Genomic DNA, 23,012 nt, shown 5'->3' on the forward strand with positions numbered 1-23,012 from the left:
TGGTTAATTTTATGTTAAAACATGTTTGCTTTTCATTCAGTGGGGAGAAAATCCAGAAATTTTACTCAAGAGTAGAGATACTGCATAATAAATACAATGCAGAGAAAATACTCCTAAAAGTAATTTTTTCAAGAAAGGTACTCAAGTAAACATAACTGAGTACTACTCCATCACATGATCCCCAAAGCGGTGAAGATACTTCATAAGGATAAACCAGAAGGAAAATGGTCCCAGAACTAAACCCTGTGGAACCCCATGGCTAACAGTGACTGGAGCAGCCAAACAGCTCCGTGACGTGCAGAGTCTCATGAAGGAGGTTCTCAGGAAGTCCGTTTGTTCCTTTTGCTGTGACACAAGTTTGGGATTTAGCAACGACTTCCGAATATTGTTGTGAACAGGAAGAGGGGCAGACTTCACGAGTGTGCTCCTCTTTACATCCCAGAACAAAGATTTAAAGACCTGGCTGCAGCTTCTGTCGTTTCATTTTGATTACAACCTGCAGAAATAATAATAACGAATCAGTTTGTGGGCCAAGCATGATGCAGTCTAATCTGAAATAAAATCACTGCTATGGGTTTTGTAAGGAGTGAGTATAAAGGGCGGTCCAGAGAAGCTGCAGATTCCTCGCTGCGCAGACGAGGGGGTGGGGAGCTCAAACTGGGAGGAGAAAAGGGGGATTTGGGAATATTCTTTGTCCTCGCCCAGTTAGCGCAGCACCACTGGAGAAGCAGCTGTCTCCTCGAAGCAAAAGGAGGAAAAACAACAACTTGAAGGGCTTCAAATTTGGCGCAGAAGAGCTTAAAATCCAGATATCCAACTGAAGACAACTTCCAGGGACCAGAAGACATTCTGAAGGTAAAAGAAAAACCCCAGACAAAGCGAGGCGGCATCCTCACCGGTCCGCTCTTCATCTGTTAACAAACGCTTCTGTGACTCTAGTTTTTATCTCTCTGCTTTATGATTTGTTTGAAAAGCTGTTTTTTAAAACTACATATGCTGGGAAAGTGAATAAAATCGGGTTAACGAGGCGTTTAAAACCCAGTTTGAGCTGAAGCGCACAAACTGATGGGATGTAGCGCTAATTAGAAACTGGAAATCAGCCGGAATACCTGAAATTACCTGCGGATTGGCAGTAAAATGGGATTAATTAAATGAACGTGTGACGGATTGTAATATATAATGCCAGTTTGGGGTGTTTATTATTACAGGGAAATCTACAGGGATCGTTTTATGTTTTTCTTTCTTGTGGGAATCTATTTACCCCAGATTTTCTGTAATTTTGTACCAATTGGGTTTTAAAGTGATCCAGTTTGTCAGTCGGGACATATTGATGACCCGGTTCCCATTCGGATCCTGCGAGGTTCCGCCGTGACGTCGTTTGCCACGAGGAGGATTTTTTTTCCTCCTCTTTCCCGCATTCCCCGCAAATGGGATTAGTTTCCAGTTCACGTTGTGCTGCTTCATGATGAGACATTCTTGGCTTTATTAAACCCAAACATGCGTCTAATCCCGCTAGTTTTCTGGTTCCGTCGCATATCTGGGTTTTTTTCAGGGCTGAGCACATTCCTCCAAAACTTTTTTTTTTTTTAAGTTTTAATTTTTTTCCTCAAGCCCTTTCCCTCCCCCCTTTAGGCTAAAGGGGTGGGATATATAAGGATCAACTTTAACCCTTCTCCCAGATGTTGGGGCCACAAAAGCGTCTCTGTTCTGTAGAACCAAGATCCTGCGCTGCGAAAATGGCCAAAAATCCCTTAAATACCCGCATCAGCTCGGCGCAGCTGTTTCTCTGATCCAGATACTGATTCAAAGGTAGAGATAAGATGTTCCTGACGGCGAGCAGAACGGAAAAATCCTGCTGAAACACGCACCACTCTGATTTCAGATGAAACCAGTTGAACCGAGTCAGATTTTGATCGTTTTACGCGCCGCCTGATTCAAATAAATGAACTAAAACTCCAACTTTGGCCTCCAGGTTAAATAAATAAATAATAATAAACTCTTTCGAGGAAAAAAAGGAAGTAAAAAGTGAGTTAAATAAGAACAGAGGAGGTAAAAACGTGTGCAAACTGAGGGTCACTGAGTTCTAGTTCACATCTGCAAAGTCTCTGACTTTGGATCAGGCAGCAGGCTCTGATCTGATCTGGCAGCGACTTACGGATATAAAAAGTTATGAGATTTATGAAGGCAGAACTTTTTATTTTTTTGACTGCGTTCTGAAGTGAACAGGTGCCAATGTGAAAAGATCACTGAAAGTGTAACATAGGAATGCCAAGAAGACCTGGGGAAAAGTTTTGGACCAGCTGGAGAAGATTTTATTGAGTGGAATGAAAAAGGATGAGATTTTTAAAAAAATGTTTACATATATGAACATTTCCAACTGGAGCTTCGTTTCCCAATGTCTAAGCTTAACTGGACATTCAAATAAAAAGAAACATGATTTAAAAGTTAAATCGACATAAAGATTATTAGGAGGACCATTAAAAAAAATTAAAGATGAATAAAATTCTGACTTTTTCCCTCTGAATTTTCACTTTTTTCTGTCAACCTTCATCTAAATCCAAATATTTAACCAATCCAATCAATTCTCAATCATGTTGCTGTTTTATGAAAACAGTTTATTATATTTGTGAAACTGGACTTTATGCACACAGAAAGCCTGTCCCCAGTTTCTTTGGTAAATTTGAGATTTAAGACTCCTCTTTCAAAATCATTTATCAAGAGATTAATAAAACAAATTTATAATTACTGCAGCTCATTTTGTCGTTAAGTCTTAAAACTATTTCCAAGTTTAGGTTTATTAACTCAGTTTGTAAGATTTGCCCACAACTGTTCAGTTCATTTAATTCTCAACAGGTAAAAGTGAAAATAATTCACTGCGTTGTGTATTTTTAGTAACAATAACATAAAACTGTAAATATGAGTTACTTGTCAGATTAATCAACATATTGCTGTTCAAAAATCACAAACTGTTTTTTGTGCAAAAATTGCACCAATTTTTGTGTATAACATTTCGCATTCACAGTAAACGCAAAGGCATCTAGACTTTGTTGTACTTTTTGGACTCCATCACCTAATTTTTATTGTCACAAACCGTCTCCTCTGTCAGCTTCGTCTGCCTGTTTCAACTTCTTCTACTGAGTTAAAAAGCCTTTTTAGGTTGAACACTGCTGCCACCTAGTGGCTGGAGGCTTGTTTACCATTCAAGCATGAATAAAGACACCAACATGGCACCTCAATACTTCAGAAGTACTTCACTGAAGCCTCAACCATCTGTTCAAGTTAAATCTGATTTTTGCTGATTCACAGTTGAAAACAGGACATTCAACAGAAACACTGAATAATATAAATGCAATAATTCAGAAACTAGAAAAAAAGATATTTTACCTCGATTTCAATAAGTTTTTTTTTGTATATATAATATAGGCTGTAATGTTCTGTACATTTTATAAGACTGGTGAAAACACTTGAAACGTGGGCCTTTAATAAAAAATACTAAACAACTAAAAGGAACCTGCTGGATCTGGTTTAGTCTTGCATCCAGTCGTAAAACAGAGCCAGATGTTTCCATACTTCCCTTTCTCTCTCTGATCTTACAACAGAAGCTGCAGTGTACGTTTGTTTTATGCTTTTTTAAATGTTAAACAGATGAAGGAACCTGCAGGCAAGAATAAATACTAGAGGGGAAATTAAACATCTCTCGGTCGCTTTTCTGGCTGCTTTCCTTGTTACGCCCATTTAATGCTGGTGTAGCTACTGTTTCCTCCAAATACTCCGGTAATTTTGATAACTTCCAAGGAAAAACATTTGGCAGAATAAAAACTTCTCTGCCCACTGAGCCGCTATGTACATTTATTGAGAGACAGAACTGCAGCAGTCATTAGAGGCGCCACAAATCATGTCTCTCTCTCTCTCTCTCTCTCTCTCTCTCTCTATATATATATATATATATATATATATATATATATATATATGTGTATGTAAAAACACAGTTTGGCTGGATGACCTCTGGACAACCTTTTCAGTTGAGTTGTAATGACTTTAAGACCATAACTGATGTTGAAATATTCACTTAAGAACTGGCTAAAAATAAACTAGACCTCATTTTTAAAAGTTTTTTAAAAGTAGACAAAAGTTTTGAAAAATATTTTCAATCTTGTTTTGATCATTTTGTGTTAGTTTTCACTTTCCATTGAATTATTTGTCCTTTTTAGGGGTTGTTGTTAATTAGCCATGGCTATAAACATTTTCTGAGATGAAAATGTTTATAGTCATAAACATAACTTTTTTGCTTATCTGTGTTAAGCAACAAAGTATAATCTGCAGCTGGTTTTATACATCGTTTTGTACCTAAAAGTTGTGAAACAACCGGCACTGAAAATACAGAAAAATCAACTTTGAGTGAAAACACAAACAGAACAATCAAAGACAGATTTTAGTTTCTGGTCATTTACAGCCTTGTCTGCATTTGTACATAAACATGAGTTGTTTTCATGCACTTAATTAAAAAAATCTTCTACTTGTCTCACTTTTCAGGGAAAGTAAGATGTCTGACATTGTGGATGTTGCAGGTGTAGTGAGTAAGTTATCAAAATGAACAGTGGATCAAAACCTCAAAAGCAAAACTATTTATTTACCCAAACAAAACACATTAATCTGCAGTAGATTTATTTGTTACAGTGGCAAGTCACACAATTAGCCCAGCTAGCTTAACTAGGCTTAGCTTAGCCTAACTAAAACTAGCCTTATTTTAAAGTATCTTAACTAGCTAGGCTAATATACAACTGTACTTTTACCATTGTTACACTAACTTTATTCAACTTATGTACTTAAAATCTCAATTATTGAACCACTGTAGACTACAGATTACAAACAGCTGTTTAATTACTATTTAGAGATAGAAATTAGCCTGATAGCTATAATATCAAACATTTACATGTAAATATTAATTCATAATGTCCCATTTCTAAAAACCAAACAAAAGAAATTATGAATGGTGGTTACAAAACAAAAGGATCATTTCTGTTATCTTCTGACATGGACTGTGGACAAAATGCTAATGTATGTACCAGAAGATATGAGGACAACGATGGAGAGATAATTAGTTTAAGGACAGCCGGTGTCCCACCGCGCCCCTGGGTGTAACTGTCTGCAAACCTAACAATGACTCACGGCTACAATAAAGTTTTCTAAAGAAACACCCAGAGACAGTTGGAATCAGCAGGTTGCTGTGCATTGTTCAGAAATCTTGTCTATTCGCACAGCAGATCAACAGGTCTGGAGGGATTTTCTTTCCTTTGTCTTCAATGGGATTTATTTCATATCCTGTTCAAACATTAAAAAAATGCTCGTTATTCATCAACTTAACCTAACAGGCTCTTGAACTGGTCTACATCAAGTCAAACTGGACTGTTTCTTTTCTGTTCAAGACTTGGTATTTGCTTAATGTCACATGCTGTTTTTATTTTGCTTTTTAATTATGTAAAGCACCTTGAAATGCCTTGCTGCTGAAATGTGCTATACAAATAAAATTTGATTGATTATTCAGGCTACCATATTTGGACTTCCTGTGGAGAAAGATGTCCTACATTCACATAGTTTTGTTGGTGTTACTGATGTAAGATATGGTTTTAAAATGTAGCATTGGCTCATTAATTTATGAGATGATTTGGTCAATTTGTGGAACGGCTGCATCTGCAGTTTTTGCAAACAATTGCATAAAAAATGAGAAATATAATTTAACGGGTTTACATATTTGAGATGCATCTATGTATTTAGGTTTTTAAAAAGTCAAATGTATTAAACTGTATATTAGACAACATAAAAATAGGTTTGATTTGCTAAATTTAATAAAATATTTATCACTTTTAAAATACTTTAAATGCCAGAAGAGGTGAAAACAACCCCATCATGACAACTTAAAATAAGTGTTCAGAAAAAAAAAAAGCAGGAATAAGCTGAACTGGGTGTGAATGCAGAACGATCAGATTTCCAGACATGTGAAGGAATTTTGTTTCCAAGTATTTCACCTTCACTAAATGCCTCAAAGCTTTTTCAGCTGCAGTATCTGTTCTTAAAGGGATAGTCGCTTTTTTAAGAGAGATTATGCAACACTGCAAATTGCTGGAAAAAACAAGCTAGTCAGGTGTACAAAGTAATTTAGTCCAAATCAAACTAATTGGCCACATCAGTGGGACAAAATGCCTCGTTTTGCGGTTTAGAAGTCTATAATTTACTAGTTTCTGCCAAGTTTAGTGCCGTTTCTCCATCTTAATGTCTTTGCAGCCAATGAGCTGGCTGGCAAAATCAGATCTTGTAGATTAAGATGAGACAAATGTAATAAACCGTGTTACTCAAACGCTTTTAGAAAAAGCTTTGTGCCCTTTTGTTTGGTTTTCTAAGTGAGATCAAGACTCTACAGACATTGAGGTTTGCTAGATGCTGTGAAACCACAACAGCATATTAGTCATTGTGAGACCCTATTAAACTTCAATCAGCAGCATCTGGATGGGACTGTGTGTGTGTGTGTGTGTGTGTCTTGGAGAACTGACTGTTTAGTGAGACACTGGAAAATATCATAACAAACAACTCAGTCAAAGTTAATATGGACCTAAATGGGAACATGACTAAGATCTTTACTTTCCTCAACAATAATACTTCTGGAACATTCTGGAAAACTAAAGTCTTGACCTATTGCGACTTCAGTCGATGACTTGTGTGCTGCAGGGCTGTTATGGTTGGCTGGTTTTTAGGCTTTTTGGGAGCAGTGCCTGAGCATGTCGGCCTCATTGCTGCAGGCCAGGATGAAGATGCATTTTTTTTTATGATTTTGCGCCACACTGTGGCCGTTTGTTTTAATGCAGGCAACATCTGGCTTGAAATTAATGTGAGCATATCTGAGTTTCACAAGTCGTCTATTTCCAACTTTGAGTTTCTTCAAACTCAGAATTTTCAATAGTGAAACATTTTTACTTTTGAAACCGAGAAATTTCCTTTTTTTTCTCAAACTTTTGACATTCATTTAAAATTTTTTTCCTAGCAGGTTTTTGACCTTTCAAATCCAGAGTTTCCCTTGTTTTCTGAGATTAATATCAAAATTTTAGTTTTTCTAGCAAATTTTCAACCGCTTCAACTCGGAAGTTTCTTTTTTCTAGAAAATTTCTGATTAATCTAAAAAATTACTTTTCTGCCAAAGATTTGACTTTTTAAACTCAGAAATTTACTTAATTTTTTTTCTAGAATATTCCTGCGATTAATTGCAAAATTTTAGTTTTTCTAACACATTTTTAACTTTTCAAACTCAGAAATTTTTTCCCCCCAGAAAATTTCTCTGATTAATCTAATTATTTTATGGAAATGTCCATTTGTCCCTCTGTAATGGTCATAGTGTACCATCATAGGTCAGTGATATAAGCTTAGACTTTTATCACAATCGTTTAGAGTACCATTGTGATAACAAAGTAATAAGAACTATTTATTGCCACTTTTTAAGGTAACTGGCAGAGCAACACAAATACTGCTCTAAAAAATTGTAGATGTACTTCTTTTGGAGAAAAGCCACCTAAAGAAATGTTATTTCTGTCCCTAAACTGCTCACAGTAACTGCATTTAATCATATTTTTCAAATGTATTGATGCTCTTAATGAAAAAAGAGAAGGTAAAATTAACAATTCCAACAATATATACAGTTTTGTTTTTTTAAAAAACATCTTTAATTGAAATTTATTGTGACAATAAATCAAAATTCTAAGAAATTTATTGTAAGCAATGCAATAAATATTTCAGAGTTGTAGAGCTTTTTCTTGTAACTGTGATTTTCAGGGCACGTTTTTATGGAAATGTTCCTTTTTCCCCTCTTCACAGGATTTATAACTTCCTTCATCTGGCAGCAAAATGAGCTGGAGCTTCCTCACTCGTCTGCTGGATGAGATTTCCAATCACTCGACCTTCGTGGGCAAAATCTGGCTCACCTTCCTCATCGTCTTCCGGATCGTGCTGACGGCGGTCGGCGGCGAGTCAATCTACTACGATGAACAGAGTAAATTTGTGTGCAACACACAGCAACCCGGTTGTGAGAACGTTTGCTACGATGCGTTTGCTCCTCTTTCGCACATTCGCTTCTGGGTGTTTCAGGTGATCATGATCACCACGCCCACCATCTTGTACCTAGGGTTTGCCATGCACAAGATCGCTCGCATGGACGACGATGAATACAGGCCACAGGGCAGAAAGAAGATGCCAATAGTGAGTCGGGGCGCCAACAGGGATTACGAAGAGGCGGAGGATAACGGGGAGGAGGACCCCATGATCCTCGAGGAGATCGAGCCGGATAAGGAGAAGGAAGTTGCAGAGAAGCCAAAAAAGAAGCACGATGGCCGGCGTCGCATCAAGAGAGACGGACTGATGAAGGTCTACGTCTTCCAGCTGCTGTCTCGCGCTGTCTTTGAGGCGGCCTTTTTGTTTGGGCAGTACGTCCTCTACGGGCTGGAGGTGGCGCCGTCCTACATCTGCACGCGCTCTCCTTGCCCGCACACAGTGGATTGCTTCATTTCTCGTCCCACTGAGAAAACCATCTTCCTGCTCATCATGTACGGCGTCAGCGCGTTGTGTCTCTTCTTCACCATGCTGGAGATCTTTCATCTTGGCCTCAGCGGAATTCGGGACTGCTTTTGCCGGCCGCGGCCTCGCTCTCGAGCCCCTCGCCCCCCACCGCCGGCTAGCCAGAGGTCCTCGATCTGCCGCCAGCCCTCTGCACCTCCAGGATACCACACCGCTCTGAAGAAAGACCCGAATGGGAAGATGGGCTTCAGGGATAACTTCGGAGATTCGGGTCGCGAATCCTTTGGTGATGAAGCATCATCTCGGGAGCTGGAGAGGCTGCGCCGACACCTGAAACTGGCTCAGCAGCATCTGGATTTGGCATATCAGAACGAGGAGAACAGCCCGCCCCGCAGCAGCAGCCCAGAGTCCAACGGCATTGCAGTGGAGCAGAACAGACTGAACTTTGCCCAGGAGAAGCAAAGCAGCACCTGTGACAAAGGTAAGCCATTTCCTCTTCTCTCATCTTCATAAATCATGGCTTTCATGCAAGGAAACTGACCAATAGATGTCTTCACAGGTCTGCGTGCGTAAAATCAAACGATGAGAACAAAAACGGAAGTGATGTACTTGCTTGAGGTGGATGAAGACCCCAAGCCCTCCAGTGTTGCATCCCACTGTGCAGAACTCCACGCGGCAGACCCAAAGTGCTTATTAACTGCCGTCATGCAACAGAAGTGGTAAAGGTTGACATACATCTCCCTCAGGGCAGCTAACTGTTAGATACTATATGGATATTTTATTAAGAAACTTGGAGCTTCTTGTCATTTCTATCTTTTTTATTATTATTATTATTATTATTGTTTTGGTCGGTGTGTAAATCTCAAGTTTGCCTTTAGACTTGAACTGGAATTTTTTTACGGAAAGACCAAGCCAGTCGTTTTGTAACGTGTGTACTTAGTGAGAGTGAGTTGGTTGATTGTAGAAGCGAGCAAAAGGTTGAACAGGGCGCCTCGAATCAAACACCGGTACTGGGAGTTGTGATCTTATGAAGACTGTTCAAGATGTTGATCATCACACAACAAGGGCTTCTCTCGAGTGTCTCTTTTTTAAACGTCAGTGTTGGTCCGGAACTGATCAACACTTCCAATCCTGGAACCTGTGGCCTGTACTGTGCAGCTGTAGTTCTGTTTCTTCACAGATTTCAGGACTCAATCCATTTCCAAGATCAAAGTGAAACCTCTGAGCAAATGATCAAACTCCTTAAGGCTTTGGTGTTATGCTTTATAGCGTAGATTATTTGGATATCTGTGCTGTCCAGAACTGGTCTTCAGTATCAATTCTGTCTTCCTTGTACCCTTTCCTTTCCTGTGATGTTGCTGCTTTCCCTCATCTTTGCTGTCTTTCAATTAGTCCCTTTTTGTCTTGGTTGAATTTATGGTAAATGGTTTTATAGTGGATAGAACTAACTATGGAGGCTGCATGAAAAGGGAAGGAAACTAGGAAGCAATAACAGAAGGACACAATCTAGTAAAACCACCAAGGACAAGAACGATGCAAGGAACGATTGAAAGAATGATTGATGGGCAATGATAAGGGAAAGTAGTAACATAATAGGAAAGGACAAGAGGAAGCAAGGAAGACTGGATGGGAGACAATCTGGGAAATACTGAAGACCAATTCAAGCTGGGACAGGGATCCAAAGAGTGTAATCTACTTGGATTCTTTGGACGTAGATTACTGGGATTCCTGAGCGGTCTAGAATTGGTCTTCAGTATTTCAATGTTCTGACCTGTGTTGTGTAAATTTTCCATCATGTCTTCCTTGTATCATTCCCTTTCTTTCATGGCTATTACTACTTTATTGTTGCCATCTTTCCATGGGTTCCATCTTTCGGTCCTTGTGTCCTTCGATTGTTCAAATCTTTCCTCAATCTTGTGCTCTGGAAAGCGTCACGGTTCCGGCGGCGTCCTGTGAGCTCTCGCTGGTCCTTGAAAATCCAGGGGAGAAGGTGTACATCTCATGCCACGCCATACCCGTATCCACAGCAGGTCTACAAGGTGAACAGCCTCTAGCATGTTGGATCAAGGGGGTTAAAGGAAGTCAGCAAGTCAGATCTGTATCCGTCTTTCTTTATCCCGAAAGACGGTTAGTTCTACAAATGGTTGTAGAACCATTTGCCGTAAATTTGGTGAACTTCAGATCAACAATCCTCTTAGTTGTTTACGTTAAATAAAGTTTTTCTGTGCATCCTATCTGTATCTTGTGACTCGGTTGGTTTTTCTGTGTGCTCTCTTAGCTTGGAGCTGTTTCTGTTTTGCTGCTCTGTACATTCTCAGTCAGGACGAAGGAATCTTGAAGCAATGAACCTTCTTCGCAGTACAGGCCTCTTTTATAGGTAACTGGAACACTTGAGGTGCCTTTGTCCAAAGGAACAAACAAACCTGGGTAATGCTTGAAATAAAAGAACCATGTAACTCTTGATATTGCCATGTATTGTTTTGAAATGTTTGATACTGTTCTTTATTTTTGTATTCTGAGTATTGTTAAACGTTCACTACTGTCTCTGCTTTCCGTGGCTGGATTCTGAGAGTGAACCTGTTCTCAAAGCTGTTCGGTACAGTTTGAAAGATAAAGTGCAGCAGTTTTTCGTTTTTCTTTTGTTTTCCGTTTGGATCACCCTGTTGCTTCTTTTCTTCGGTACATGTTTTTTGTGACCATGAAATGTTTACTTCTGCCGCACCTGCCTGTTCAGTTGTCTGTTAGTTTAATAATAAAAGAAGCTGTGTGCCACTTCACCATCTGCTAAGTGCTAATTTTCTGGAGCTTGATGTTCCAGACCTGAGAGGATGGTTGCAAAAAAAAACTGCTACAATGTGAATTTCTTTTGATTGCACCAACTTTTGTATTCAGATTCATAACCACAGTGCCATTAGTACACCTTAAATATTGTCATCTCAGATATTTTTTGACCAACTTTTTTTGTACTTTTATACGTTTTTGTATTGACTAGTACTTTGTGGTTTCTAAAATAAACGTTTTTACAATCAGTTTTCTAAGTTGTCTCAATGGGAGTGGGGGGGTTTGGTAAGGCTTGCCTTACAAAATGTGATCAGGATTTGGCAGCAAAAAATTTACAAAGTTACACTTTGTAACTTTGCAGAGCTTTTAAGCAGTTTCAATATTTATATATTTGGACTGAGTCAGTTTGAAGAAATTTAAGAAAGCTGAGTAACAATCAAGGGCCTTTTATTGCTGGGAGATATTTAATGAGGACTGAATGGTGGTTTTCAAGCAAGATAATGGAGGGTCCAGCGGCTAACTGTTAGCATCTAGAGAGTCCAACGGCCAGAGAGAGAGAGAGGCATCCATTGGCATCCAGAGTCCAGTGATTAACCGTTGGCCTCCACGGAGAGTCCAGAGGCAACCATTTTAACATGATGTGAGTTTTCCTGCTGAAAATGTTTTCAATATTTAAATCACAGAATAATGATGGTGAATTGTGACATTATCAGTGTGAAGCAATTTAAAAAAAAACAATAAAGTAAGAAATTATCTGTAAGAAGCTGGTAAATATAAACATGCAATGGATCAATTAGTAGTTATAATTTTCAGATTGTATACAGATAGGATGAGAAAAGAAGAATAATTCACAAAGGAGAGAGAAAAATGGAAGGGCAAAACAAAAACTATCATAATGTATAACTTATTTATAGTATAAGTGAGGATCATATAAAATTTATTATATAAAGGTTATTTTCTATTGAAATGTGTTCACTGAGTACATTTTTCCAATGATGGCAGTCCTGATCTGTTTGGCAAAGGTTAAAGTCATAAGGAACTGTTTAGGATTTGTTTAGGACATTATTAATAATTATGGTGTCTCCTAATAAACAACGACATGATGATGATGGGATGAGGCAGTACTTATAAAATGGAGACACATTTATTTAATATTTTTAACAGTTTGTTAGAGGGTTCTATCAGTACATTCCAGCACAACCGGCCCTTTAAGAACATTCATGATCTTGATTTGGCCCAAAACGAAAATGAATGACGGCCTTGCTCTAAATTAAAGTGCATCTTTCACCTTAAACGCATGTTTAAAGTGACAGATTTTAAAGGCCTTGTACAGTAACAGGTCTCAAATTCACATTGTAGGTGCAAAAATGGCCCATGTCCCAAAATAAAAGGTATTAGTACCTCCTCTACCTAGCCTGCTTACTGCGCCGACTAACAATAGCGCCCCTAGCGACAACCGTTGGAGGTGACCAATCCTGAGCCTTAAACTGGCCATATGTTTAAGATTGAAGGCTCACAGGTTAGCCAGAAGCTAGAACAGACATAGTAAACAAAGATCATTTAAATGGAAGAAGAGCGTGAACTGGAATGGAAAACAACATGCTAACAGGCTTGGACATGCTAACTGCAGTGCTAACTGCTAAGAGAATTTTGGAATGTAACTTTACATTTACAGATCTTTAGATATTTTCATGGGAATATATCTACCAAGATAAGGTAGATCAATAAGAGCATACATACAATTAGGTTAAAAAATATTCATACCTCTGGAAAATGTAATAATTCTCTTCCAGGTCAAAGTTGGGACTCTGGCTTTGTTTCTGCTCCCCATCAGCGTCGTTCTTCCCCTCGCTCCCTCTGCCGTGTTATGGTGCTGCTGCTGTGGATTTCAGGCTGATTTTGCCATCTCTTCTGGATCCCATCTAATAATAATATTCATTCGGGCCACTTTCGTTGTAAGTCTCTTGGCGTGTCGCCATGTTGACATACTGCTGCTGGTGAAATGTTGCCTTCCCAGCTGGATGAATGTCACCCAAGGCTAAAATAAGTTGTGTTTTTTTCTCCTCCTCACCATGTCCAGACCAACTGCACCCTGAACAGTCGCACACACCTGAGGGTCTTAAACACACCTGAGGGTCTTAAACACACCTGAGGGTCTTAAACACACCTGAGGGAACCCGACCTCCTGAGCTCAGCAATCAGATCGCAGCCGCTCCGTTCTCCTCCAGCTTCATCACGCAAAACTCTTTTTTTTCCCCCTAGAGCTTTTTGGTTGATTTAACACTTTAAAACATTCGCTAATTAATTATATACAAAATACAGCAACTACAGTTTGACCTCAAAATATATTTTTCTACCATTGAAAAGAAACTTAAATATGCACTTTAGTTTCTCTCTGCCTGAGTTTGCTTTTCAGTTTGTTTTTTTTTTAGCATAGGATTTCATATGCTGTTATTCTGCCTGTTGGTATACCCATATTTTAGTGTCTTTGTGAGCCTGCTGCTTTATTATTTATGTTTTTATTACATTTAATAAAAAAAGTCGGATATTAATACTGTTAAGTATATACGTTGTATTTATTTACCTTAATCAAATCAGTATTCTACTTAACCAAATTGTTATTTGATTCCTCAACTGTCAGAATAATCAACAGATTACTTAATTACAACAGTAAACGTTTCCAACATCCGTAATTAACGCAAACGCACAATAATAAATATCTCTAATAATGTAATGGTGATTTGAGCCCATTGAGCTCTGGCGCCCTCTTCTGGTCAGCATCACGATCACAGTTCAAATAAACCATCAGTTCCTCTCAACCAGAATTTGAAGATTTTTGGTTCTGAACAATGACAATAACATTTTTAAGGTTGCAGGACAGATTTAGGAGAGTTTTAATGAAAATACATCCAGAGATGATGCTTCTGTTGTTTTAAATTTGCCAACAGTAACATAAGCTGCATCCCTCTATGACTACGAAGATAAATTTGCTTAATGGAAACAAGGCAATTTTTGAAAAAAAGGAAAAAAAAGCCTAGTCATGTGATCAACAACCAGATGTTACTACTGAGGGAAAAGACAAGAAACAGATGTTAGGCGGAAAATGGCGTATCATGTTTTCTTCTAATGATAGGCTGCAATTGTGATTTTTTAAAATATATATTAGCAGAATATCGAAAAGGTTTTGCGCCCATTTGTAATGAAAATGCAGCCAGAGACGAGCTACAACCAGAAGATCGGGTCCTTCTAATACTTTGACGTTTTGAATGAATAAACAGAAAATCCTCCAGATGATATAAAACAGTTTTTATAAACTCTTAAGCACAGGTTGTCAGTAACAGTGGTGAACAGAGAGGAGACAGAAAAACACTGGTTCACTGCAAAAACACAAAATCTTACAAAGTTTTTTTTGTCTAGTTCCTGGTGAAAATATTTCGGTTATAACAAACTATCAGGGCAACGATAAGAAAATAAAACAAGTCATCACCTATTTAGAGTTGCTTTTGAACATTAATAACTGGAACATTAACCAACATATCTGATGTGTCGATGATTTTAATGAAACTTGACAAAATGTGATGTTACTGTGTCCACAGCTGGTGACTGCATTATGTTTATATTTTTATATTTTCATGATCTAAAGCAGTTTGAAATGTCTTGTTGCTGAAATGTGCTACACAAATAAACATGATTGAACTTGATTAATATTACAACTTTATACTAGTAATATGACTTCATTTTACTAGTACTAAAGTACTACTTCCTCTGGCGAACTATTTCACTTATAATATGGGAAAAAAATTCTTGTTTTAGTGAAACTATCTGCCAGTAGAACTACTAATTTTTCATCAATGTTAAGAAATTAGACTTAAAACAAGCTCCTTTATCTTGGTGAAAAGTTTCTGGTAGATAAATAAGTTTTATAGTAAAAACTGAACGGTAATACTTGTTAATACTTTGTGATTTTTGCAGTGTGAGCTCCTGCCAAACGAACCTCATGAGAATAGAGGAAATCTCTGAGAAATTTTCAGAAGCCCAGCCGCTGGTCTTTGTCAAATTTACCTCCATCTTTCATATTATAATCTAAAATACTTGTTAATATTTTGCATTGTTCTGTGTCAGTAAAGGTTCGGCGGCTGTTAGGACTCGGTCAGGGTCATGCTCCAGACGCAGATGGGGCTGTGTCTGCTGTACGGTCGCCCTCCCAGCACCAGCAGCGTGTCAGGCAGGTTCTTTAAGATGTCTCCGTCCTCCTGGTCGAGCAGCAGATCGTCGGCGCAGCTCCACTGCCTCCTGAAGGCTTTATTCTCAAACATCAAGCTGTTCTGCGTCAGCTGGGGGTCAGGCTGAGTGTCGCTCTGTGCGTCCACGTCTGAAGACATTTTGCTGAATGTCTTCATCTCTATGTCCGAGTGGGAGACGGGGAAGCACTTGTTTTTGAAAAGTCTGGGTTTGGCATCCTGCGGCGTCGACTGCAGGGCCGATCCGGAGCCGTCGGTGTCGGGCTCGTAGCTGCGGCCGAGCCCGACGCAGCAGTGGTGAATCCGGTCCGGAGCGTCGGAGCCTGGCAGCGAGGCCACCTGGCTCCAGGTGTGGGAGGAGAAGCTGTACCTCCACAGGCTCCTGCTGGGAGAGTTCTGGCTTTCACCGCCTCCGAACAGCAGCATGCTGTCCCTGTAGGTCACGGCGGCGTGGCCCATCAGCCGAGGGGGGCCCGGCCTGCGGAGCACAGGGACAGGAGCCTCCATTAGTCCATTACTAAATTAGTCCACAGTTATTTCAATAATCTAGACACTGTGATTAATCCTTCACACAGCATTCAGACTAATTCATATGAACAAAGAGAAGACTAAGTTCTGTGCTATTATGCACAGTAGGACTAGAGTATAATCCAACCTTTAGTTACTGTGATAGTTTAATAAATCAGACAAGCTGTTAACAAATACCAAACTATTCTGAAGACCAAACACCTCCAGCTCAATGTTGGCTTCAAATTTTAGCGACAGGAAACCTTGGCGCTCACTTGAGGCAGGTCCATGTGTGATTGGTGCTGTTCCAGCTCCAGAAGTCCCTCTGCTCTCGCAGACCCTTCAGGCCTCCAAACAGGAACATGCAGTTCTGGTAGGCCACGGCCGAGTGATTGTGTCTGGGCCCAGGAACGGACGCTCCCCGATCAGAACCGCTCAAGCCAGACCAAGCCGTCGTATCTGTCCGAGACAGAGACAAACACCTGATTTAACTCTCTTCAGAAATCCTGGAAATGAGTAAAAAGCTGATTAAAATGCTCATTTTTCTTTTTTTTATTCTAGTGTGGATAAACTTACTGAGGTTTAAACTCCAGAACTCCTGCAGGGATCCCTTTATGTCCATGAAGCCTCCGTAGACGAGCATGGTAGAGCCGAGCACCACGGCGCTGTGGCCTTTCCGGTTGCTCGGCCTTTGGCTCTGGAAACAAACATCAAGACAACGATAAAACATCAGGTGTCAATGAAACTGTGCTGCTGAAAAAAATGGTTCTTATATTGTACTGGCATTATCTGAAAACTGACAGAAAATGCTACAAAAACTGAAAAATAAATAAAAACCTAACCTTCAATTTGAGTATTCAGTGGGACAAAAACCTGATAAATACTTTCTGTGAAATTATAAGTTCTCTTCCGGATTTGGACTGGAAGAGAGTTGAATTTATTTTGGATTTATCTGTTTCACACCTGACCCACCTGGACTGTTTGTTGCTGAAAAGCTCAGCAACAAACCGAGACTCACTGGATCCGTTTCGGCATCCAAACTAACAGAAAATTGGACTTGGTAGTTACGTTAAAAGTTAATTAGACCTAGCAAACCAGTAGCGATTCCCTGAGACTTCGTCTCCGACTGTCTGACAAAGACAGAGCTGAAGTCTGTTTTGGAGCTACGCAGAAATTTGACAGGAAGTGAAACATGGTGGTAAGCTAAGGGGTTTTTCCACACCTGATAGTCTGGTAGTCTTGCTTCAACTAGTTTACATTACAAATTTGCACTACATCCTCCCTTTTCGGTTTCTGTAGCTCTCTTTCTGACTGCACTGCATGAAGTGAACCAAACCCTTTAAAAAACCTGTTCCCCTCCTCGCCTCTGGAGGCGCTGCACCAAGAACCACTGAGTGAAACGACAGAAGAAGACACTGAGCGCCACTTTCTTCTTCACTAAATGTAAACAAAATGAAGTAGCGTCAGATTTTAGTGGCTGTAAGATTTTTTTTGTTTTAGATAGAAAACCACAAGCCATTTTTCCAGCTAGCGCTAAGCTAACGTGTTTGTTTTATTTGTAATGACCCAGAATGCACTGTGCTGTAGTCCTGTTCCTGCTTCATTTTCTGGTTGTCTTCCAGCTGTTAAAGTTGTTTTTCTAAACTCTGACTGTCGATGAGGTCAGATTTAGAGCAGCGGTTTTTTTCTGTCTCACTAGAGCAGCATGTTTCATGTTTTCTTGTTTTTCCTATTTTGAAAAGTGACCAAAAGAAATGGGCGGGTCTGTGCCATGCTATATTTATCTGCCAGGGAAACAGGATTTGTTTTGAGATGCCAGTAAATGTGGTAATTTAACTAAACATTTCTCACTGTGATTATTTTCCCACCAGAAGAATGTAATCAAATTAAAATGTAGATTATTTTATTGAGATAGCTTATGCTGATTTACCTGAGGGGAGCTGGTCTTCCCCTGGCAGGGAACCCACTTCTCATTTACTGAAACAAACAGAAAATAGAAGAAACCAGTTAAAGAAAACCCTCATTAGAAAACATGTAGAGGAAGAGAAACAAGCTGCAGAATTTGTAATAGTGTTTTCTAAGGGTAACCCTTAAAGCTAAAGTATGTTGCAGACTGTTTTCTATGAAACATACATGCACATATGCAGGAACCAGGTCCGGAAACATTCTACTTCCTGTTCACTGGTATTAAATCATTGCACAGGTACTAAGGCCTAGTCCACACAAAGCCAGATATCTGGGACATTAATATATGTTTATGTGTTTGACCTTTCATCCAGATAAAAACTGTTCAATGTCACTAAAAACCATTATTTATAAAAGCTCCAACCAAAGTGGAGAGTTGTGAAAACTCTATTTGTGTTTGTGTGTGAAGATGAGAAAAAAACAAATGATGCACTAATATATCCACACATTGGTTTTACATGATTCCCAGTCAATGCTGCTTTGTGTTTTACTAACTTTATATTGTGATATTCTATTTAAAAATAGATTAGGGTGTTTTATAGTTTAAGACCGGCCTAAATCTCTTAACTAATTCTACTTGCATGTATTCAACCAGGTAAACAAAAGCTAAAAATAGAAAAATAGCAGGGGTTGGATGTTTTTTGAGGCCAGAACCAGCATGCACAGGAGTTTTTTTGGAAACTAGACTTTTTGCTAACAGCTTGAAGATCAGCAGAGGGTAAAATCGTCGTCCTGAGTGAAACTCACCGACATCAAACACCCACAGGGGGCATCGCCGCCCAGTGTATGCAGAATCCCACATGCCTCCAAACACATACAGGAAACCCTGAAGAGGCCCAGAAACCAGTTAGCAAGTCATATCTGCTTATCTGGCACGGTTTAAAGGAAATGAATAAAAAGTGTTTGAAGTTTTTACCTTATGAGCCACCATAGAGTGCTGCTCCAGCTCCTCTGGTGCAGCTTCGCCTGAGCAGCTCAGCCTGGTCCATTCATCCAACACTGAAACAAATAAACACAACAAAACTATGTTTTTGTTTGCTCAGTTTTTCTTTAATATCTTTCTAAAACTCTGTTGTGTTTATATTTACAGTACAGCATCTGTATTTCAATACAATAGCATCAAAAAGATCAATTATTTGTTGAATAGGCTTTGCTTCAAAATCCTCTCAAAGCTGCTGATATCTGTGTTGCTTGTTAACATTTACTATCTAATCATAATAATAATAATAAGATCACAAAAAGTGTTCTTTAGTAAATTTTTATTTTATTATACTTTGTTCTGGCTTAAACTTTTATTTATTCATTTTTTATTTATCTCCCTCTCTTTCTCACTTCTACTCAAAATATCTTTGACCCCAGGTTAATCAAAGAATATTAGAAAAGAAAAATAATAATGCAAATCAGAAAATAACTGAAGAGATTAAAGGAAAAAAAGTATACCAAAACCCACCTGTTAAGCAATTTAATTGTTTTTATTTCGACACCATTTGATAATGTTCTGTCCTTTGTCTTTGACCAGATTGTATCCATGTTAATACATTACTCCTTTTTTGCTTATCTTCATTGCTGTTATATATTCTCTTATCTGGTTATTTATTTTGTAGATCGATACCTGTTTTTGTTCGTCTGTAATGTTTTCTTTGTTTCATATCCACTAATCAGTGAAGATTGTTTTTAGCTGCCTTCTGTGCAACAAATGATCAACCAAACACTAAAGGAATGCTACATTGTTGCATTTTAGAAAAGGAAATGTTTATTTTCTTATTTAAAAAAGGAAATGAATTACTGTTTATTGCATCATTTCAGGCATTTCTAGCACAATGAAAAATCTGCAGAATGTGCCAGTTCTTTTAAATCTGATTAATCGATTGTCATAATAATTGTTAGATGTACCTTTAGACATGATCCATGTGTCAGTGTTGCTCACCCAAAGAGTCATACATTTCTTTAGAACTTCCTATAATAATCCAGAGACAGTCTGATAATGATCTGTGGAGTTTCCTCTAAGCTGCAGCACTTTAAGGCTGAAACGATTAATCATGAATAATCAACTATGGCTAACAGCTGTGACTCAGTTTGGACCTGTGGTCAGCAAGCTCCATAGATCTAAACCTTACTGTGTCGAAAGCAGAAAGCAGGTGGAAAAACTCATTTCTAACCAGAAGTGAAAATATGATGATGAGAAGCAAATTTTTAAACTTTGAATGTTTGACAGAAATGGTTACTCATCAGTAACCAGGTAACTTCCTGATGCTGTGGTTCTGCTGTTCATGAAGGCCCTTACCAACGCTGTACTTCCAGAAGTCTCCCAGGCAGCTGTTGTCTCTTCCCCCCAGGACGTAGACGTCCCCATCGTAGCTGCAGCAGGCGTGCTTGTAGCGGTCACACGGACAGGGGCTGCTCTGAGGGAGCGGCGTCCACAGGCAGGGGTTACCTGGCATCTTTCAGCCCATCCGGCTCAGCATCTACAAAAAGACGAAACAAACAATCCATGCTGCTTTTAGAAACACGATAACACCACTATTACTCAGGAGTATGGCTGAGACCAAACTACCTAGCAATTTCCTGCTAAGCCCCAATGGGATGACCCAACGCATGGCGTTATGGAGTGGTTGCCATGGTTGCAGTTTGTTAGGTCGTTCACCTGAGATGTTTCGACCCAGAGCCGAACTCCAGGGAGAATATCTCCAGCCACAAAGTTTTTCGACAGCCAACCGTCCCTCCTCTACACTCCTACCTAATCTAGGGCTGAAACGATTAATCGTGATTAATCGGTTATTTTCTTATTTGGAAAAGGAAGTGAAGATTTTGTTTATGTGCATCTTTTAAAGTATTTCTAAGAATAATTGTTAGAATAATAAACTGCTAGAATAATTGTTAATCATCATTAACAACGATGAGCTGAAATGATTAATTGGTTATTGAAATAATTGTCATCTAATTTAGTAATTGATTAATTGTTATCTGGAGCATACAAACGCAAAAAATGCGACACATCGCTTAGCGATAAAAAATAACTCCCAGTACATGAACTTTGTGCAAACTGTAATCTAGGGATGATGCTAAAACCAAAGATGTAATGTAAAAAAAACAAAAAAAACAAGAACCTCCAGGTAAAAACTGACCCAGACACATAGCTGAATGAAGACAAGCTTTATCTTTTTATTTCTGCATTTTTCTAAATCGGTTGAATTATTTTTTTCCATCAGGGTGGCGGCTGCTACGCTCCAACACCTGAGCCATTCAGTTGATTAATAATTTAACACCATAGAATGTGATCCAGGTGACGTGAAACACCACTCAGTGATGCGCAGCATCATAAAAAAATAACAGTGGCAGCAAGAAATTTATTGCCACAGATGTTTTCATACGGAGCAATTTGGTTTATTATCCATACTTCAGCATTATTCATCTAAAATATGACAGTTCTGTTTTGCTTTTTGTAAGTTTCTGCCAATATTTTACTCATTAAAAATGTTTTTGAGTTGACTTCAACTTGTTCGGCTGGCGGTCTTTCTGTTTACTTGGATCACTCAACAGATCTGCTTTTGATTTTCTAAAATTTCAGCAACTTTATTAAATTTTGAGTTTTCTTCTGTTGATTTTAACTTTGTCACACTGCATTTTTGTGTGGAAATGCAGATTTTTCTTGTTAACAATATCTTTTTTCACAGTTGGTTCCATTATATCATAAATACACTCAATAAATCCAAAGCCTATTTGGTAATGGATACATTTGTTTTTATGGGTTTAATTTTGGTTTATCATGTTTCTGGTCAAACAACTGACAACCGATGAATTTGTAAACATTTGTCACTTTTACAGTTATTACAGTAAATACTACAACACGTCTTACCCTTAGCATCGGCGATAATTGATTTACAAAATCGGTTTATAAAATCGGTTATCAGAGATTGGCCACAAAATCTCAGATTGGTGCATTTATATTTTAACTTCAATTTAACTTTGTATAATTTTGTAACCTTTACAGGTAGAAAATGTTGCTGAATGCGAATTTACAATAATTTTTAATTGCTTTGAAATGTAATCAGATCACATTTTATTTATATTTATTATAGTAAAATCTGAACTGATTTAATTATGACAAATAACGTTTCGTCACAAAAAAGGACGTTTCGTCACATTCTGAAGATAACGTCGTTTTTCTCGGGTTAAAACGTGTTAAAGCGAACAAACATATTGTATTTGACACCAACAAACTAGTTTCAGGCAACAATCGTAAAGAAACCCCGGTTAGAAACCTTCATATGCGGTTAACAGTTTTGTTAAAAAGCGGTCCTCTGTAACGCCCTAAGGAGGCAGGACAATCATTTTAGCTGGAAAACTGTTTACTAATTCACACAAACACAATCCAACACTCGTTTTTATCTGTCTCAACTCACATACGTTTATTAATAAGTATGTTAATTTCTGTCTGTTTAACAAACTTCACACAGGAGGAAATGAGATCTGGAGGGGATCGCCTGCGACCGTTAATCTGTTTTTTACGTAAATAAACCTTTTTGAGCATCGTGTTTTCTCACAAAACCTTTTTACACATTACAGGCAAAGACAGTCGTTGGTACAGACATAAAGAATACATATATACTTCACTCTTACGTTAACTTTCCAGGACGGCTTCTTCTTCTTCGTCTTCTTGTCTTCGGCTCTCAGATCGGAATCTGAGCATATATGATGTATTCAATGACCCCCCGGAAAGTTTCCCCCTCCAACTAAAGATTACAAAATATAGCGACAAAGACATTCGTGGTTGGATACGAAAGTTTCAACCACGAGGTCATTATTACGAAGGTTTCGTGTAATTTCTATCAGCCACATTCAAGCAGTTTACTATCAAGCACTCAATAAACATGTATGTAAATTTGATAGGCTGGCTCTTTCATTTATCTTCCAATAGACTCAAACAAGTTTAAGTATCCCTATAACAATGTTATAAACGTT

The 23,012-nt window shown here is 38.6% G+C and overlaps 2 protein-coding genes and 1 long non-coding RNA gene across 3 annotated transcripts; 1 reads left to right on the forward strand and 2 right to left on the reverse strand.

Moving 5' to 3' along the window:
- Positions 1 to 669: 669 nt before the first annotated feature.
- On the forward strand, positions 670 to 11,586 carry LOC106959804 (gap junction gamma-1 protein-like). The gene is made up of 3 exons (XM_015052588.1): positions 670 to 855; positions 7,861 to 9,037; positions 9,116 to 11,586. The coding sequence occupies exons 2-3, from the start codon at positions 7,891 to 7,893 to the stop codon at positions 9,127 to 9,129; spliced, it is 1,161 nt and encodes a 386-aa protein (XP_014908074.1). The 5' UTR covers positions 670 to 855; positions 7,861 to 7,890; the 3' UTR covers positions 9,130 to 11,586.
- Positions 4,610 to 13,521, reverse strand: LOC106959805 (uncharacterized). The gene is made up of 2 exons (XR_001427439.1): positions 13,102 to 13,521; positions 4,610 to 5,322 (listed from the first exon to the last, which is right to left on the reverse strand). It is a non-coding gene; the product is annotated as an uncharacterized LOC106959805 (long non-coding RNA).
- A 1,681-nt stretch (positions 13,522 to 15,202) lies between these two features.
- klhdc3l (kelch domain containing 3-like) lies at positions 15,203 to 22,759 on the reverse strand. Its single transcript, XM_015052584.1, has 8 exons — positions 22,671 to 22,759; positions 20,335 to 20,515; positions 18,967 to 19,049; positions 18,798 to 18,876; positions 18,016 to 18,062; positions 16,662 to 16,782; positions 16,361 to 16,544; positions 15,203 to 16,056 (listed from the first exon to the last, which is right to left on the reverse strand). Exons 2-8 carry the CDS (start codon positions 20,489 to 20,491, stop codon positions 15,477 to 15,479), a joined length of 1,251 nt encoding a protein of 416 aa, XP_014908070.1. The 5' UTR covers positions 20,492 to 20,515; positions 22,671 to 22,759; the 3' UTR covers positions 15,203 to 15,476.
- Between the last annotated feature and the right edge of the window lie 253 nt (positions 22,760 to 23,012).

This window comes from Poecilia latipinna, unplaced genomic scaffold (genome assembly GCF_001443285.1).
Source record: "Poecilia latipinna isolate Pla-1442-1.1 unplaced genomic scaffold, P_latipinna-1.0 Scaffold1119, whole genome shotgun sequence".
NCBI lineage: Eukaryota > Metazoa > Chordata > Actinopteri > Cyprinodontiformes > Poeciliidae > Poecilia > Poecilia latipinna.

Bases quoted from the DNA above. Each gene is read 5' to 3' on its own strand.
- LOC106959804 (XM_015052588.1), top strand. From the start codon at position 7,891: ATGAGCTGGAGCTTCCTCACTCGTCTGCTGGATGAGATTTCCAATCAC.
- klhdc3l (XM_015052584.1), bottom strand. From the start codon at position 20,491: ATGCCAGGTAACCCCTGCCTGTGGACGCCGCTCCCTCAGAGCAGCCCC. The intron at 18,063-18,797 runs GTGAGTTTCACT...TGTTTGTTTCAG, and splicing joins CCTGTGGGTGTTTGATGTCG to TAAATGAGAAGTGGGTTCCC. The intron at 16,545-16,661 runs GTAAGTTTATCC...TGTCTCGGACAG, and splicing joins GTTCTGGAGTTTAAACCTCA to ATACGACGGCTTGGTCTGGC.